This window comes from Canis lupus, chromosome 25, assembly GCF_011100685.1.
Source record: "Canis lupus familiaris isolate Mischka breed German Shepherd chromosome 25, alternate assembly UU_Cfam_GSD_1.0, whole genome shotgun sequence".
Taxonomy (NCBI): Eukaryota; Metazoa; Chordata; class Mammalia; order Carnivora; family Canidae; genus Canis; species Canis lupus.
Genome location: NC_049246.1, coordinates 4,768,024 through 4,786,375, shown reverse-complemented (window position 1 = coordinate 4,786,375; position 18,352 = coordinate 4,768,024). Strand labels below are relative to the sequence as shown.

Here is an 18,352-nt window from a genome sequence, read left to right as displayed (position 1 = left end):
GAAAAGTTACAGTTTCCTGAAGAAATTTAGCCAATCTGTCCCCACCCCCCCCACCCCACCCCCGCCCCCAAGCTAAGCCTTCTCCTAAGACACCAACTCCCGAGCTCACCACCTTCTCCGGGTCCATCGTTCTCATCCATTGAGCTGCAGACTTTGGTGGATGCAAGGGAAGTAGAGGAGCCTCCATGCTGGGAGCTCTGTAAGGGAACAGAAACAAAAAATAAAAATACTCGGTCAGACTGCCAGTCTGCAGGTGCGATGCCCAGCCCAGGATCTTGCACCCATCACCGGGGAGGATTTGGTCTTAACACTCGAAAGGGGAGGTTCTTAGGCTATTCAATTAGATTACTTATCTTTCCCGCCCTATTAACCATCTATTATTGGTTAATCATTCTAAATTTGGATGTTCCATGGCTTTTAGTCCTTTTTCTCAAGATCAGTCAGCATCCCTTAGCTCCCTGTTTAGGTTTGTCAGATTTTAAGCATCTCACCTCACTTTTCCAGTCTATCTGCAAACAGGCCTCAAATATGGCGCCACTCTGATATCCAAATTTTTTTCTGTTCTTACCATAGGAAAAAAAATTCTCTTCAGTTTGTTTATGGAATATCCTAAAAAAAAAAATTGAGGCTTACCACATTCTTGGAGAAAGGCTACAGAGTGGGTTTGTTAATTCCACTTTGAGATAAAGACACAAGCACTAAGTAGGTTATCAATACGTTAAATGTCATAAAGTAAGTCTGAGGCAAAGACAAGAATAAAGCCTAAGCCTGGTGATTCCCTTGTATTTTGGGCGTATTTTGAACCAAGACCAATGACTGCAGATAGGATAACAACTATACTTCAAAGCTCAGAGGACAAAACAATAGCAAATATTTAGTACTATGATCAGCTATGGGGAAGTAGTGTAACGATGAACCTTGCCATCTCTGCATCTATTCCTTGAGAAAACAATTTGCATATTTCAATGCTATTTCTAAACAGTGAACACAGCTTGTCCTAAAAGATCTTCCTTCTGTTTCCCTGGGTTTATCCACTTTGTTGGCCTGATGGGAGCAGGAGGCGGTTGAGGGGGCGGCATTGGCTCATGGTGCTGGCTGTCTGTGGAGCAGAGAGAAGGGAAAGAGCATCTGTAGTTGAATTAATAATGAAGAGGTGGTGAGAAGCAAAGTTGACCTATTTTTCCTCTGCTTACCTGTTTCCCTTCAACCTCCTCCCCATTCCATCCAGCCTTAACAGTACACAAAGTAGGAAGGAAGAGAAAGTCTTACATAATTTCTTTACCCCCAATAGTATCTTGTATAGAAAAAGCAGATTTTAGTTTTCACCAAAACTATCGTTGGGAAATGTTACTGAAATCATTGCAGGGCCATTTGAGTCCACTTCCTGTTTTCCTAGGTGTGGCTAAGATAAGCATGTTTCACTGGATGAGTTCATCAAAGCTGACAGTTGACATTGGGGTAAAAGCTAGATTCACAGCAGTGATGCATCTGCTCCCTTAACAGGACATCCTAGAAGTTCGGTGGTTACTCTAGTACACTGCTGAATAAAACACAGTTTGTGTGGTGTGTCCTTTATTTTCCTTCCACCAATCAGTCTGGTGACTTGAGTGGTTTTTTTCAGCCTTTCTCATCCAGCCTCCCTTTGTGACGAGCAGCACACATTTATCCTATATCTGGCTAGAAAGTGGGATTCAGACTGTAACCTTGCAACAGTTTTCTCTTGAAGTGACACTATGTGGTCATAACCGACTCTGTCGAAGGTACTGTAAATGTATGAGCTTCTAAGTCATGCTCTGCTGACTTTTATGGATGTCTGTTTGTGAAAACCTTGTATTTGTAATATTGGAATACAAGGCTTAGACAAGGCAGATTTATAATGTCGATATCTGGTGAAAATAACCATTACCACATTTGAGGGGAAGGGGTGTGTTTTCCAGAAAGTGAGATCTTTTATCCTGTGTCCATTGCTTTTGCTGTAGACATAGTGTGGTTCCAAGAAGAAAAGCAGTTGGTAAATGTCTAAAATGTAGACCTTCTCCTCTGGGCTTTCTGATTCTTGAATTTCTTCCAACATCCTCACAAGTGTGTACATTGTGGTTCAGGGTGGCAGGTGCTGTCTTGTCATATGGTGTTTTAAATTTTAGAATACAAAGACACATTCTTTCATCAAGCACTCAAATTAATAGACTAGTAGCGTGTTTCCTAGCAAAGATGTCCACGATTATGTACTCAATTCCAAAAGCTTGTTCTTTTAATAAGAACTTCAGATACTCAAAATAGGACGCTGACCCAAAGTATATGAAAACATCTCTGTATGCACATTACAGTTCTGAACTGTAATGTTCAGAAACTTACTGGATATTATTCACTCAAGTGCCTTATCAACTAACAAATAGCATTTTTAACAGTGCCACCTAACATCTGAGGCCAGCTGTGTTCCCTCTGCCTTATGGACAAAAACCCCTCAAGGTTTTTAGGTTCTGTTTAAAAAAAGAGAGAGAGAGAGAGAGGATTACCACAAATTTACTTACGTTTAGAATTGCTTATTTTCAACTTTAGGTTTGAAAATCTACCCCAAATAATTTAAAACTTCATGCTGAGGGTAACAGACAACTAAGAGAAAATTAAAAAAAAAAAATTAAAGGGAGTTTACTTGCAGATAGAGAACACAGAGTGGAAAGTTCTCCTTTTTTTATTATGATCAATAGAGTAAAATAAATATATTAGATTCCTAATGGTGTTCTCTTTTCTCTTTCCCAAAGAAGTAAAATAGTTAACATTGTACACTTTTCTAAGACAATGGTTATTCATGGATTCAAAAAATTTCAGGGATTGAAGGAGACCTTACATATTACTTATTCCACTGTACTTCCGTCCATAAATCCTCACTACAAAAATCCTAGCCATTTAGTCAAATGGCCTCTGTCCAAACACCTCCACTACAGAACACATTTTTCAGTGGTCCTTTGTTCATTGGAGACAAAGTTCTTCCTTATATTGAAATAATGTCCTACATTTTTGACTTATTGATCTTAGCTCTCACCTCTGGAGCTACCCAGTGCAGGTCTAATTCATGACAGTGCTTCAGGAATTTGGAAATAGCTTCTGGACCCCTTTAGTACCTTCTCTTCTTCCATTTGTATATTTCCCGTTTTTTTGATTGTTCATCATACTACACGGTTTCATGACCCCTTCCACTCTCCTGTGGATAAACTCCAGTTCTCAATATTTCTTGTTAATGCCAGTGCTCAAAACAAATGTAATATTTAGGTGTACCCTGACCAGCACAGAGCAGAGGACAGAGCTTTGGAGCTTGTGAGTGGAATATCAATGCACTTTAAGATCACATTGGCTTAGCAATAGTACTGTAACTTTTTAGCCTAACACTGAGCTCACGGTTATATCAGGTCTTGCTAGTCTGTATTTGGGAGTTTGGTGCTTTGGATCAAGTCTAAGACTCCCTGTTTATTCATGTTAAATGTTATCTTTATTACATTGATATCCTTACAAACTATTATTTTTCTTAATTCTGATTCTGCCACCTGACGTTTTTGTTCTGCCAGTTGAAGTGATTCAGTAAACAACATGGCTCTTTGTGTATGCTAGTTACTAATCCTAAATATACTAATTTAGACAGTGTTGGAACACTTTTATTACTGCTCATAAGTCTGATTGAAAGATTTTGAGTGTAGTAAAGGGAAAATGTGTAAATTCTTGCTCTTTAGAATTAACCCAAAGAGATTAATCAGCCTTTATTTAGACCAACAGAAGCCGAAAAGCCTGCTTATATTTTTTCACGCTTACAAGTGAAATCAGTTTGCTTATTTGTTTTTTCTGAACAGATAAACCATTTTATAGTATGCATAATGGTGTTTGCTTTAGTTTGCTAATTCTAAGGCATCTGGATGTGTAGTACAGAACATATACTTTTTTTAGAATTTAACGCAATTAGTTGCTCTAAGAGACACTGTGACATTTGAAATGTTATCACCTCCAAGCAGATTTAATGGGAACCAGGTGGGCAGGTTGCTGGCACCTGGATGCTTTTATGACACACCTTCATAAAAGTACCGCCCTAAGTAAGAACACATCCTAAGTGTGGCTATTTAGCTTGGGATCATATAACAGATGGAGAACATATCACACTTTGTGAAATAAGTGAGAAAGCTGACATAACAGCTCTAACCACATTTTATCAAGATGTATTTGATGACTATGTAGTTAAAAACAGTTCATTTTAAATATAATGGCACTAGTTACCCCTGCCATTTGTATTAATGGTGTCACTCAACTGAGGATCATGAGGATCACACTGAATAAAGTTTTCAAAAATATCCAATTAATCCACTGATCCATTCAAGGTAGAAAAATCTCACCAGATAACTTTAGCTTTGACTGGATAATTATTTACTTCCACTTCACGTCCTGCCTTGGTATACAACTATTAGTTAATATTAACTTGAAAAATTGTAAAAAGAAGAAGAAGAAGAAGAAGAAGAAGAAGAAGAAGAAGAAGAAGAAGAAGAAGAAGAAGAAGAAGAAGAAGAAGAAGAAGAAGGAGAAGAATTATTTAAAAATCAAGTGGATCAACTTTGGAAAGGAAACGAAATCAGGAAATATTTAACAAATTCAAACTCCTGTCTTGGTATTCTTGATTTGAAGTCTACAGAATCTCTAAAGATGACCTCCTTTAATAAAAAAAAAAATTAAATCATACTCTTGCTGTTGAAAGCTTGAAACCTGAGGATTCTAAGTGTGTATAAAAAACCATTCATTTGCTTTCCAAGTGTGTATGAACAATAATAAGTTGGTCACATCAATCTGTAATAACTAATAAGATTCTATTACATGAAACAAGGCAAGGGGAATTCCTTTTTTCCAAATTCCTCTATCAAAAAAAAAATTCATCTATCTGCATTCTTCAGAGCATGTTTAGCATAAATACAGTTTATGGGATAGGTAATCATGTGCATAACAAGAATCAATATTGAAAAACGTAAAATATTATTATAGAGATTTGGTCAAAGTTTTTAAAAAAACTGGAGAACAGTTATTCATGAAATTGGTTTACTCAGAGGAAGGAAAAATGAAAATGGGAATACTGGTATTAAATCTGTGTTAGTGAAGCTACCCACAGGAGCCAAGATTTCAAAAATAAATGTATTTAGTTACAACTTTGTTTTATCAGGCAGCCCTCTTGGCTCTTGTGTCCAGTCTCTATACTCACCTAGGCCAAGATCTATAAATTCAAAATCTGAACCATTTGTCCTGAAAAGGCTGTCGTCTTAGGGAGGGGGGAGGCACAATGTTTCTTCTTATTTCTTCATGAAATCATAGTTTGGAAGGGAACCAGAAAGTCATCTAGGTTATCACCTCTTGATAAAATAATTCCCTCCGTGATTTACTTCTCAAATGAGATTCCTAGTCTGTGATGAAGGGAGTTCACTACAATTTTTGTCACCCACTATACTTTATTTTAAACTCTATTATATTAAGAAAGTATATATACAATTTGGAATTTTATAAATTTGTAAACATTCCTTCTAGTTGTGCCATATTGCTTTGGGCACTGGTTACATTTACGTTATCATGAAAATAATAAAAAGAACCAACTAAAGCAACTCTAATTTTAAGATTAAAATGAACCTAACAAAAACATTAGATTTAAAAACTAGAATTTTGGACTTCTATAATAATTTTAAGAAAAATATTTTTCTAACTAAGCCAGTAGAATTTTCTATATTCCTTTATACCACATTATGAATGAAAGTGTGTTTTTTTTTTTTGTTCTAGATTGAAGTTGGGTAATCAAGCATTTTATTATCATCACTATTTCTTTTATTATATATTTATTTTACATATTCATTTATTCAGTGACTTAAAATAACTTGTATACACACCCACATACATATATCCACATGATCATCTCCCTCACTCTACAATTAGAAGACCTTGGGAAAAAAAGTCTTCAAACTCAGGAGACAGCTCGTATGTCTAAAAAGTGCATGTCAATTTTTTTTCAATCAGTTGACCATTTGCCTGACAAATTCACCATTAAAACAACCCTAAGAGGAAAGCACAATGATTTTAATATAAGCAGCCAAAACAGAATTCTTCATCAGATCCCCTTATTTTGTCATATTGCCAGTATTTTATACTTTAGATGGCAAGGAATGCCATTCTGCAGTATCTCAAGTATCAATTCACTGACACTAATTACATCACAAGAAAGCCATAAACATAATTATGAAAGCAACCATTACTCCTCACAGTCATTTCAATGTCAATGTCTTCTTATAAGTTTTCTGAAAGAAACTCACTGAACAACATAGGTGTTTTTTCCTGTTTATTACATAGTTATTCTAAGGTGGTAAGTGTCACAAAGTTAACTTTGAGGGGAGTAACATGGTCCAGTGGGAAATACAAGCTATAACATTTTACAATGAAACCACAACACAAAGTGATGGAACTTCCAAAAGTGGGTAGTTAAATGAAACATCTCATAGTTCTATAAAACTCTGCTGAGGGCCTCAGTTAATGGATTTTTAAATTATATTGCTGTTTAAAACATTTTAACACCAAATGCTCTTTTTAAGAGAATATACATCCAAGCAACTCAAGTGTATGCAGAAAGTATGTCACCTCTTTGTAAAAATTTCATCCAAATTTACAACATTCATAGTGTATTTTGAAGTAAAAGTCCTTAGAACAAATAATTTCTTGCTTGTTGATGAATATAAACTAAAAAAATACACATCACAAGAAAATTAGCTTTCATAGTTCTTTGCCTGTGACCTTTTAGATGCCTACTATCCTGGCTTCAAAACCTTTTTGTGGCCATATATAATACAAACACCCATGTATTACATGCACCATTTATACTATCTTGGAATTTATCCATCATCCTTACCAAAATGAACCACATTTTAAAGACACTATATATCATGCACTCTTGAAAATTACAGCTAGCACTTCAGATTTCCTATCCTTTTCCACATGCGTTACAGACACAAAATTACAAATATTTTTCAGCTGGCAGTATAACAAACTGCATCAGGCAACTTCGTATATTGAATTCAATATATCTCTAATTTTTACACTACACTCTTATGGGATATCTCAAACAAATACAGTTTTCACTCTCATGCATAATTAAAGATGCTAGCAAGGCTAATGCAAACATGTATAAATGGGCAAATGTATGCATATATAACAAATTCATTCAATTAACATTTTCAAGTGTGTATACATTAATATAGATATATACACACATATAGCAATTACAGGAAGGTTACTACTGAAAATATGTCAGCAGTTAGAATAGTGTTTTGAAAGAACATACAAAATTGCCTTACAGGTTATCTGGCTTTGTTAACAACTTACTTCAAATCAAACATAGTTTGGATTGTTTTATCTTTATGTTTCAGCTACCACAACTCTATATATCATTATTTCACTTTTTAGTGACTACTGATTGACAATCAATACATCTCATCAATACATACACATTAGAGAAAACCACAGTGATAGGATTCATTCATTTTGATAATTGAATGTCAAGACGTAACAATATAAACATTAATGTGTGCTTATATTTAATAATTAACACAATATTGAATTTGTTTGAATTCACGTTTTTTTCTGTATAACTGGATTCCAATTTTTTTGTTTGTTAAATAAATCAATACATCTACTGGAACCATCTTGCCTTACTAGTTAAGCATACTAATTTAGCATACTGCTTTTGAACTTAAAAATGCCCTAACACGTCACATTTAACAATTTATGACATGAAGTTTTTACATACAATTCCACAAAAGCCAGTAACTCATAAGGCTGTGTCACCATATTTTACTATTTATGGTCTACAAACATACACAAATGCGTACATAAGCACACCCATATACACACTGAGCCCTGAAAATTTACATAGACACCCACACACCTGTATAGATATATGGCCACATATGAAAAATTTAGTAGCCCAATAGCTCAAATATATGGGATTATTTTTTCAAGAATACTGTTCTCTATTTTCATTAAGAAATGTGCCTTTCAGGCTTCATTGTTTTTAAATGGGGAAAGAAATAAAAACAAAAAGCTAGCCTAATCATGTATAGATTATAGAGGATGCAATGTGGGGAACACATACCATATATAAATGTTGCTTCAAATGGTTTTTGAAGATATTAATATTTAGATGAGTCAATGTAAGAGCACAGGGATGTGTACAGATGGGTGAGCCTGAAATGTCTTAAAAGCCTATGACAGTATATAAACATTGTGGATCTTTCCCCCTTAGGACAAAGAAGAAATCAACCACATGGCTTCAGAACCAGTCTTCTGAGTACACACTGAACTTCATACTTGATAGACTATTGTTTTACATTTCTAAAATGCTGAAAGCAGGGAAATCCTTATCCTTTCTTTTTCTATGATGTCTAAGGGAAAAAAAGCGAGGGCAAATGAAGAAATGTCAAACTTTTAACTCGAGCACAATGTCTTTATAGCACACTTAAGGTTTACCATAAGGACGAAAATGGATGGCTTTTGCTGGAGCTCTCTCCTGCTCAGTAGAACAATTTTAAAGTTCAATGCCTAATTTTTAAAAAATAATTCTGTACATAAGTAAATTTTAAGTGCCTATAAATCATCAATTTGATTCTACCAATGAACTGAGAACTGCTGGTTTGTTGCTAAGAGTTTTTTTTTTTTTAATTTTTGCTTTAGTATAATGGAATTACGCTCTGCATAGAAAGAGATCTCAAAGTCTATAAATGGTGTGTTGTTTCAATCTCTGAGGGGCTTTCGTTTCAAAAAGTAAATGATATATATTGCCTCTGAACAGTGCTTTAATAAAAGTCATATGTTCAAAAGATTAAATGCTGGGGAACAGCATTTCCTTTGGAACTGCCTGAATGGAAAGCTGGCCATGATATCTATCGGCAATTAGTACAAGTACAGTTTCTTTTTGCCATGTCTAAACAAAGCCATGAGCTTCATATCAATTGGCAATATCTGCCACTTATCCAGAACAATAGCATTTATTGGGCCTTTCTAAGCAATACTTGTCCCTAAGATTGACAGTGCAGAGAAGTTAAAATTTTTGGAATTTATTTTTGTTCTGGACCATCTGACCCCACCAGATTTAAGTTAACTGTTCCACTGCTTTCTTTGCATTTTTGACAGTTCAGTCAAATACATACTAATCTTTTATGGACTCAACTGTATTAAGTAATGCATTTTACAAAGACATAACTAGAACAGACACCAGCATAGGCAACTTCACAGATGTTTACTGTTTCAGCTAAAACAAAGCAGCCTTTTGATCTCAGCAGGAGTCTCTGTTCATTTCTATTGGAAACAGTTTTAAAACCTGAAGTCTGGAACAGGTATTATTATGAAATGTTCTTTCAAGATGGAATGATTCAGTTTGTGGTTCGAATAACCTGCCAGAGAAGTGTCTTTCTCTCCAACAGACAGGATAATGAGGCACTAATTATTATAAGGCTAAGTTTTCAGATGCTGTTAGATTGCCTGGACTCTTTTCTCTTTTTTTTTCTTCTTTTGGTTGAAATGTTTTATTCACTTGAAAAGTGAGATGGTAACATATGTAACTATAAACCAGATGGTAAAATTTGATAGTTGAGCAATTTATCAAGGAGATAAATTGATGCCATTTAAAACGGTATGTGACAACTGAATTTCTCTCCATCTTGAATCAAACATTTTGTTTTTAAATTCAGTTTTCAAGTAAAATTTGAAAAGAAGTCAATGAAAGGCCTCCAAATGGCATCATACAATTTTAATTTATCACCTACTGAGATATGTCAAGCCTGTAGAATATCAAAACCATGCTTCACAAGTCTTAAATTGTTAGTGTTTGAACTAGTAAAACTAAATGATCACTAGGGTATGGCTTACATACAATAGACCATACACGTAAAATTAATTTTTAACATTCAGATTTTAAAATAATTATTTTATGTTTAAGCAAAGCTGACTATGATTTTTAAAACAGAAGACCAGAAGAGCAGAATTAGTAAGTTAATGTTAAACAGTGGGTTATAATCATAGATTTACTGGGTTTAACACAAAAGGAGTTTTGCATACGAAAATTTCTACAACATCAGGACTTTTCTGAATGGCAATTTGGATATTTGGGGTCTGATTTGCATAGCACCATTTAAGAGAATTTTTCTTTTAAATTGTTTCTTCTTAGAAGAAATCCAGACACATTTTTTTTAGGTCTGTGTGTTAAAAAAAAAAAAAAAAGTTTTGTAGTTTCAGCCTTTTCACATTTGAAAAATTACATATATGGTTATAGGGAGGAATTATGTAATTTATCGCAATGCCACTGAACAAGTTCTTCATGTTGGTATATTGTGTAAGCTATCTTTATGTTGCTTCCAATGAAAGGTAAGTTTAAAAAAATTTACTTGACAACAAAAGCAAGTAAAGTTCCTAATGCCTAATTTTAGAGTCTTCATGAGCTGTGTCCTTGACACAAGTGTTTTTTCTCAGATATTTTAACCCATAAAATGGTAAGTAGCCATGTCTACTGGCCAGGAAGAAAAAAAAAAAAACTTGAATATTTTTATTATTTTGCAATAAAGTATCTTTAAAAAATCAGCAATCCAAACTTTAAAAAGAATATAACTTTAAGAAAAAAATGTCTGCTAGTACCATTTTAATTCCCTTGACCAAGAGTATAGGAAAACTGTATCTATATGTCTACTTATGATTAAATGAAAACCTCATCGGCAGAAATTATTGCCTTATATTGCTCAATCATTAGCTCGTTCTTACACTCAATATTGGGTCCATATATGAAATTCATCTAAAGCCAGGCCTTGCAAAAAAAACCTCAGCAATGGAGCTCCCCAACCAAATCAATGTAGGAAATATATATATATATATCTTCAAGGATTAACGTGATGAATATAAAATTCCTGTGTATTTACTTTTATATAATTTGAGTTCATAATTTCAAGGTATGCAAAACTCTTTTGTGTATTTTGCTGTTAGACTTTTCTTAGGAAATGTGAAACACCTTCACCGAATCACAAACCATATACATTGCTCCATTGTCTCTTTTACACTGAGTCTCCTACTGAATCCAAATCATCCGAAGAGAGGGGGCGATACAGGTCCTGTAAGATGAAGGGCGGTATAGATTTGTTTACTTGGCTTTCTTGGGTGCCCTGTGGCTCTCTTAGGAGTGGAGCACTAATGAATGAGCATCCTTGGTTTCTAATGTCATCAGACCTTTTAGAGTCTTCAGTTTTGGGTAAGAGGAAAGATAATAACTGAGAGACCATTGAAACAGACAAAAATAGTGCTTATTTTGCCTAACTGGCTTGAACTGCTTCTGAGCTATCCCTTTCTGTGTCCTGTTGAGTTTTATAAATCCTGAGGTCTATGGATGCCAACTCCACTACTATGTATCTAGGCAATTCCTCCTTGAACATTTCCTTCCCATTCTGGGTAGACAAGGAATGTGCTTACCTCACAAAATAATCTGTCAGGAACCCCAGATGGCATTTAGCAAATTCTGGTCACAGAGCAGCAACCCAATGTTGTTGCACTGCGTATCGCATAAACCCAATAAAAACTGCCTTTTCAAAATTTTATATTTAGATAACAGAAAAAATGCACGCTTGACCTCCCCTTCCCTTCCCAATGGTCTTCCGGTTCTCCAACCACTCGCCAATCACCTCTTTACTTCCTCCCTCCAGCCTTTTCTGCTAGGAGATCTCTCAGTTGGTAGCCAGGCAACCGGCTCAGATCTGCAGACAGTCTAGAATTCTGGCTTCTTTTCTATTTTGTACCACCCACATCTCACATCATCTGACTGATCAGATAATCTACACAAGTCAGCCCTGTGGGAGTATAATGGGGAGCTTCATTCAACCTACACAGCACAGTACATTTCTTCCTGATGTATTAAGAAATAAGACCAAAACGAAGTTCATGGATAGAAAAGATCCTATAATATCTGCTTCTGTGATCAGTTAAATGCTTCTAGACAGCAATTTAAATAATAGTGTTTTGAAAAAATAGGGAGGTTGTTTGGTACATTGCCACCAATGCTTTTATGAAGAAAACTAACTGGCATGCAGACTCTTATTGCATATGACTATTCTAAAATACCAAGAGCTGTAACATAAAAATATGATTTCAAAGGAAGGAAAAAGCTGATTAAATCATCATAATTAACATAAATAGGAATATAGATTTTTCCTGACTGTGAAGAAAGTGGTCAAATGTATCAAGATTCCTTTAAAAATTAAAGAAATACATTCCTATTTTTTTAAACGAGGTAGGCAGTGTAAGTGTGTGTGTGTGTGTGTGTGTGTGTGTGTGTGTCTGAGTGTGTTGGGGGGCACAGCCAACTCATTTTCCTGGCCATGTTGCTAGGCAACACAGAAGGAAAAATAGAACTAGCTACTGTTTTCCAATTTGTAATAAAAAGAGTTAATTTATTCTTTGAAGTATCTTCTTTTAGCACTTACCATCTTTTACTTATTTCAGTATTTCCTGCATAGGAGTATAGCCAACCATTTGAGAAGAACATTAACCAAATTTGAAACAGGATCAGTTTTTAGGGATATGCTAGGCCCGTTTTAACTGGGAGGGGTTATTTGATGCAGTTGCCTCCACACCAAGATGAAAGCTTCTCTGGCTAAAGCATCTGGGAATGTCTCCATGCATTGACATGGTACATGGATGGAGGATGTTCATTTACGGCCTAAATTTAAAAGCCTGGAAACTGAACCATCTCTGAATTATCCAGTGCTCTGCTTACAACATGTGCTTAATAAATGTTTTCAGATGACCATAAGCCTCTGTCTCCCTGAAACAAATGGGATTATTTTCCCTCTCAAGTAGATGCTGGCACTGGTAGTTTAAATGATGCAGTGAAGAATCTACAAGAGAGCTACCCTTTATAATCATTTCCCAAGTGCTGGTAATGTTAATTATAGAAGCCATTGGCCACACAGCTGCTAGTCACTGGAGAGAAATTTTCTGCTTCATTGGGACAAAATTATAGTGATGCAGAGAATACAGAGGGCAGAAGAAGCAAAATCTACCCTCATTCCGCCAATGAAGGGACAGTTGGGCAAAGCACTTTATATTCTCACCCATGGAGGCCTCAATGATACGCAAACAGGGAGAGAAGCTCAAATCTATGGCAGGGATTCTCAGTCACCATAATTTAGTCTTAGCAACTAAGTATGAGCTAAAGCCTGAATCTGAGTTTAATTTGTTCAAAGGATGAAGGGGGATTACTATGCCAGGTGTATTCTCCAAAGTATACACTTCAAAATAGAGACTATTCTCTCAAAGAGAACTATCTGTGCTATATATGACTGCTCCTATAGAAGGGGGTAACTTTTCCAGAAATGAAACACCCTACTACACCTTCCCCAACTCAAGTATAGACACTTAGGGGATCATATGAATTTGGCCAATTCTTCTTTTAGAAGTTCACTACTGATTCCTGTACTTTAAAATGCAAAATTAGGGCAGCCGGGGTGGCTCAGCGGTTTAGCACCTCCTTCAGCCCAGGGCTTGATCCTGGAGTCCCCAGATTGAGTCCCACATCAAGCTCCCTGCATGGAGCCTGCTTCTCCCTCTGTCTGTGTCTCTGCCTCTCTCTCTCTGTCTCTCATGAATAAATAAATAAAATCTTAAAAAATAAAATGCAAAAAATTAGACTTCTTGTTGTGGCCAACAAGAAACCCATAGTGAAAACACTCAGATGGAACAGAATTATTGGATTTCCTATCTGGAAGGAGCCTCTTTCTTGTTTTGCCTTGTTTTTCCAACTGAGACTCAGGATAGCAGACTGGAAGCCTTTTAGTGGAGGAGTTGGTGCCAAACCCAGGCCTCATCAAATAATCTAAACCAGCTACACCTGATGCCAGGAGGCTCCATGGAGAAAGACAGCATAAGCTGACACGTGGTGGGCCAGGTACCAAAGGGACCCGGGTCTGATGGAGTCCCCAGCCCCCTGCTTTTAGATGGGGGCATGCGGATACAACCTTGCAGGAAGCTTGAAGGGAAGAGCTTCCATCTTGGAAGCAGTTTAAAGTTATGGAACTCAGAAGTTTCATTTTAAAGCATAATAAACCAAACTAAGAATCTAGTCTTTGAGTTCAGAAGCCTCCAAGGAGCCCTGGCTTATTATTAAAATGTACAGTAAGCACCATCATAAAGCCTCCTAAGAGCACATATTCCTCTCCACCTCGCTCATGAAATCAGGACAGTAAAAGGCTCTCGCTTCCCTCCTCAGCACCTTCTTCTCTTCCCTTTCCCACCCCTTTTATTCCTGCTGTAGTATTACTAGAAAAGACAGACAGTACAGGTTTTGAGAGGATAAGAACAGTAGTTCTTCCCCCTTCCTGAGCATGGAGAAGCTAACGCTGTTTCCAGTAACTTTTTGACTTTGGTTTCTAAGCTCAGTATACTTCTCTAGTATTACACAAGAAGCTAAAAAAAAAAAAAAAAAAAAAAAAAAAACACCAACAACAAAAAACCCACCAAAATGCACATAGTGATGAAAGAGAAGGCACTTGATGTGGGTTTCATTCACAAAAACACATGTCACATGTATCCATCCTCGGTGCCACAGACCCTAAGCGGCTCTGGACCACCATTCTGTGCCATAAAGCAATCCCCCACCATAACCCCCATTTTCCTTTTCCTTCTTAAGGAAGGCTGATGGTCAGCAATGAGATCTAATAACCTCATTACAACTAAGGAAGCTTCCAAACCAGTGCCAATAAAGTCTTGGTCCATTCAGAACAAAAAGAGGTGGGGTATTTAAAAGTGAGGCAGCAACTGTTAATTCTTCTCAGAGTCAAGATTCGGACAAACTCAGAGAAAACAAGAGCCCTGAGTTCTAGCTAAGAGAGGCCACAGCCATAGCCCACCTGCCCTCACCTGGTTATTACTTAGAGACAAGCAGTGCTCTTGGGAGCTGGCACCTGGGTCACTCTGCACCGGGAGCTCAGGCAGGTCTTAAACAAGGAGCTTGCTTTTAAGATCCTTACCCTCTGCTTCCGCAGGCTTCCCGGGCTGGTGGGTGATGGGCTTGGCGACTTGCCCGAGCGCGGAGTAGACAGCTGACTACCAGGGGTTCCATTAACTGGAAGCAAAGAATCAGAGAGAAAAAGAAAATGGCTTGTTAAAAATTTTTCATGACAAATCATCTTCGCAAAGAAACAAGCAGTTATAGAGCGATTTTTGCTAAAATTCCAGGACCCTTTCTATGTAGTCCTAAAAAACAGCTTCAGCGGATAATCTTCGCACAAATTCACTGTCTTGCTAATCCTGTGTTAAATATAGCCATCAGGCTACATGAACATTCTGAAAAATGTACTTTTGATAACTTTCCTGATGAATGTATTAACAGTGCCTTTAACTGTGCCCATAGTTTTAGCCATGTGGTGAAGGTCCCGAGACATTTTCAATGGGATTCATCCTTCGTTCTGTAGTTTAGCTTCCCAGAACCACCCAGTAGGAGTATATATTTCCACGGCTCCCAAGTGATTTTCTCAGTGTCTTGTTAAAAGAGACCCCTATCTTTTTACAGTTAACAACTCCCTTCTAGAAGCTCCTGCATCCACTTGTCCCCTACATATCCCTCTGGCCTAACTCTGAAGGACCTGCCTTCAGCAGGACAAACTAATTGGCACACACTCAGGAACTCCTTACAGTCTGTCTTCATTGCTACTTGAAAATGAAAGCTGCTTTCTGATAGGTTTAAAATCACTGGAATTCTCCCAGACTCTGAAGACTTTCAGACGACATTATCACTAAATGCAGTCAAAGCCACAGAACTCAAGTAAGCAATTCCTTTCTCTGAGTAACATCACCTCCAGAACTGACAAAACACTCTGGACACAGGACTTCTTCATAAGAAGATATATAAGGTTGCCACTCTATTACCCACACACATGACAACATCTTCTCATGTTTTACAACCACAGTCCACGAAGGAGAATTAGCAACAATAAACATTTTCCATGAAGGAGAGCAAGAATACATTTAACTTACCTTCTATGAGTTCTAACATGGACACAGTCTGAGTGTTTAACCTGGCAATAGCAAGAGACGAAATCCCTTCTCAGCACTAAGCCCAGCACCCGCGGAATTGGGAAGCGGTTGGATTAGTTAAGGATGGCTAAGGCTGCTCCCCGAGCAGGCTGAATGAGATTCAGGATTCATCAGCAGATGCCTTTTCTGCGTAAGGCTGACGTCTTCCAAGCAGCAGTGGGAGGTGCGGGTTCTGTCTTAGGCTACATCAAAGGTGTCAATTAAGCCTCATGCCAAAGCAGAGCCACCGCAACCCCCACCCCCGACACCAGTAAGTCCCGGAAGCCAGAGCCCTCTCCGGCTTTGTTCTGAATCATAATGAAGTGCCTGGGGGGCAAGAGGCCCAGTGACTCACCCGAAAATCAAAATGACAATAACTTCTAAAACCTGGTGACTACCTGGTAATAAGGACGCCCTCACAAAATTCAGTGGCCTGGGACAGTGTTTATTGGTTTTTCACCAACAACGTCTGCACAGAAACTTAGTGCCCACGAGAGTGGGAAGCTCCCTGTTTTGTCATCTTCTCTAAAGACCTTTAAAAAAAAATGTCACAGAACCCAGGCTGCACTACTGTGTAGTTCTGGCCTTTGAAATGTATTCCGTGACGCCTTCTAAACAACAACAAATAACAATTTTGGGGGTGGGGGGGGCAGATTGAAGTAGGAAGTGCTGAGAATGTTTTAATTTGCTTGCATTCAAGTCTACAGTCCTGTCTTTGTTGAAAGCGAGATGCTCAGGCCTCCTCTTTCTTGCCGGACTGCCAGCCCTTGGCCTCTGTGCGAAGGGCTCAGACACAGGCGAGAGAGAACCAAGGAACTGCAGGCAGAGGCAGAACCTACAACTACCAAGCCAAGAGATCCCTCTGAGTTGACAGAAAGACAGGTTCTATGACAGTAATATTTTCTTGGTCCACTTCTCCACTTTGCATCTCTATATCACACCTAAATGCTACCCAGACTGGGGGGAGAAAGTAAACGGGGAAGCAAGCTGAGTATTGACATTTTTGACTTTTGATCCACAAATTTTATAAAGCTAACGGAAAACAAAGAAAAAGAGAAAGTGGACTCCAGTATGACAGCCTTAGCCTTTTTAAAAAGCAAAACTGCAACATGTTTGCATTTAGTAAGTGCCCATTCTATGTGCATCCCAGTTTATCAAAGAATTATTTTCTATGGATCAGTTAATGCACTTAAGCCTTTTACATGTGCACTAATGAGCTTATGTGTATACATATACACATATATAGTTTACATATATATATATACACATATATGTATATATATAAGCTCATTTAATACTCACAGTAACTATGAGGCAGGCAATATTAATTTACCGAAGAGGAAACTGAAGCATTAAATGATAAGCAGCTTGACCAGCAAATATGGAGACAAGAGCCCCAAATCTAACCAAGAGAATCTAGAATCTGTACTTTTCACCACCACATTGCTTAAGGCTCCAGCCTGCTAGCCTGCAGGGAAATCAGATAACTGAACTATTAATCACAATAAAGTATTTTGAGGAGGGATGTTTTGGCTGTTGCCTCTGAAATCCTAATAAACTATGGGATCAAAGTCACCCTACACCCTACAGAAAGGGTAAGGAAATCCAACCTAAGTGTTAATAGGATTTTGCAGGTGATAGAGGATAGGGCTCAATGAAGGAAAAGTGTTGGCGGGATAGGGGGAGGTGCACCTGTTTTGTGGCTTGGCCTGGGGAGGGAGGGAGCAGTGTGGTGCATTGAAAAGACCTAAAGAAGTTGGCCTGGCAGGTAAATGGAGCTGGAGGGAAAAAGTCTTACAAATGAAGATGGAGGAGTTGGTAGGGGTCCCATAATACAGGGATTTAACATTCATGTTATGGAATTTGATTTTTATCCAAAGGGCAATGACAAGCTCTTGAATGATTTTAAGCCAGAGCCAGGAGATCAGATTTGTATTTTTAAAAGCTCTCAAGAGCTTCTGCCCGTCAAGAATGGATTAAGGGAGAACAATAATAATGGGCTCGGAGATATACCTAAGGAGGATGTCTAGGCAGGAGGGAGTATGGCACATTTACAAGTCCTGTGGTCAGAGAAATGGTGTAGCTGGGTCAATGAGGGTGCGGAAGGGGGAGAGGTAAATGGAAACATTCAGGCAAGATTTTAGAGGTACAAAACTATAGGATATGGTAACTGAGTGGTTGAAGAGGATTGAGGCAAGAAGAGAGGGAGGGAGTAGGTTTGGAAGGACATAAAGAATTTGGACATGTC

General features: G+C 37.5%; 1 protein-coding gene across 11 annotated transcripts in view; it reads right to left on the bottom strand.

Moving 5' to 3' along the window:
- Positions 1–18,352, bottom strand: part of DCLK1 (doublecortin like kinase 1) — a 341,215-nt gene that overhangs the window by 65,292 nt on the left and 257,571 nt on the right. For 4 of the 11 annotated variants that reach the window (XM_038573280.1, XM_038573282.1, XM_038573284.1 and 1 more), the window contains exons 6-7: positions 15,060–15,154; positions 110–197 (exon numbers count right to left, since the gene is read on the bottom strand). In XM_038573280.1, coding sequence (XP_038429208.1) covers positions 110–197; positions 15,060–15,154 — 183 coding nt within the window. Of the gene's footprint in view, positions 1–109; positions 198–491; positions 610–922; positions 1,100–11,071; positions 11,154–15,059; positions 15,155–16,065; positions 16,312–18,352 lie in introns of those variants that run through there. The other 7 variants (XM_038573283.1, XM_038573281.1, XR_005378333.1 and 4 more) reach the window with 6 other exon arrangements.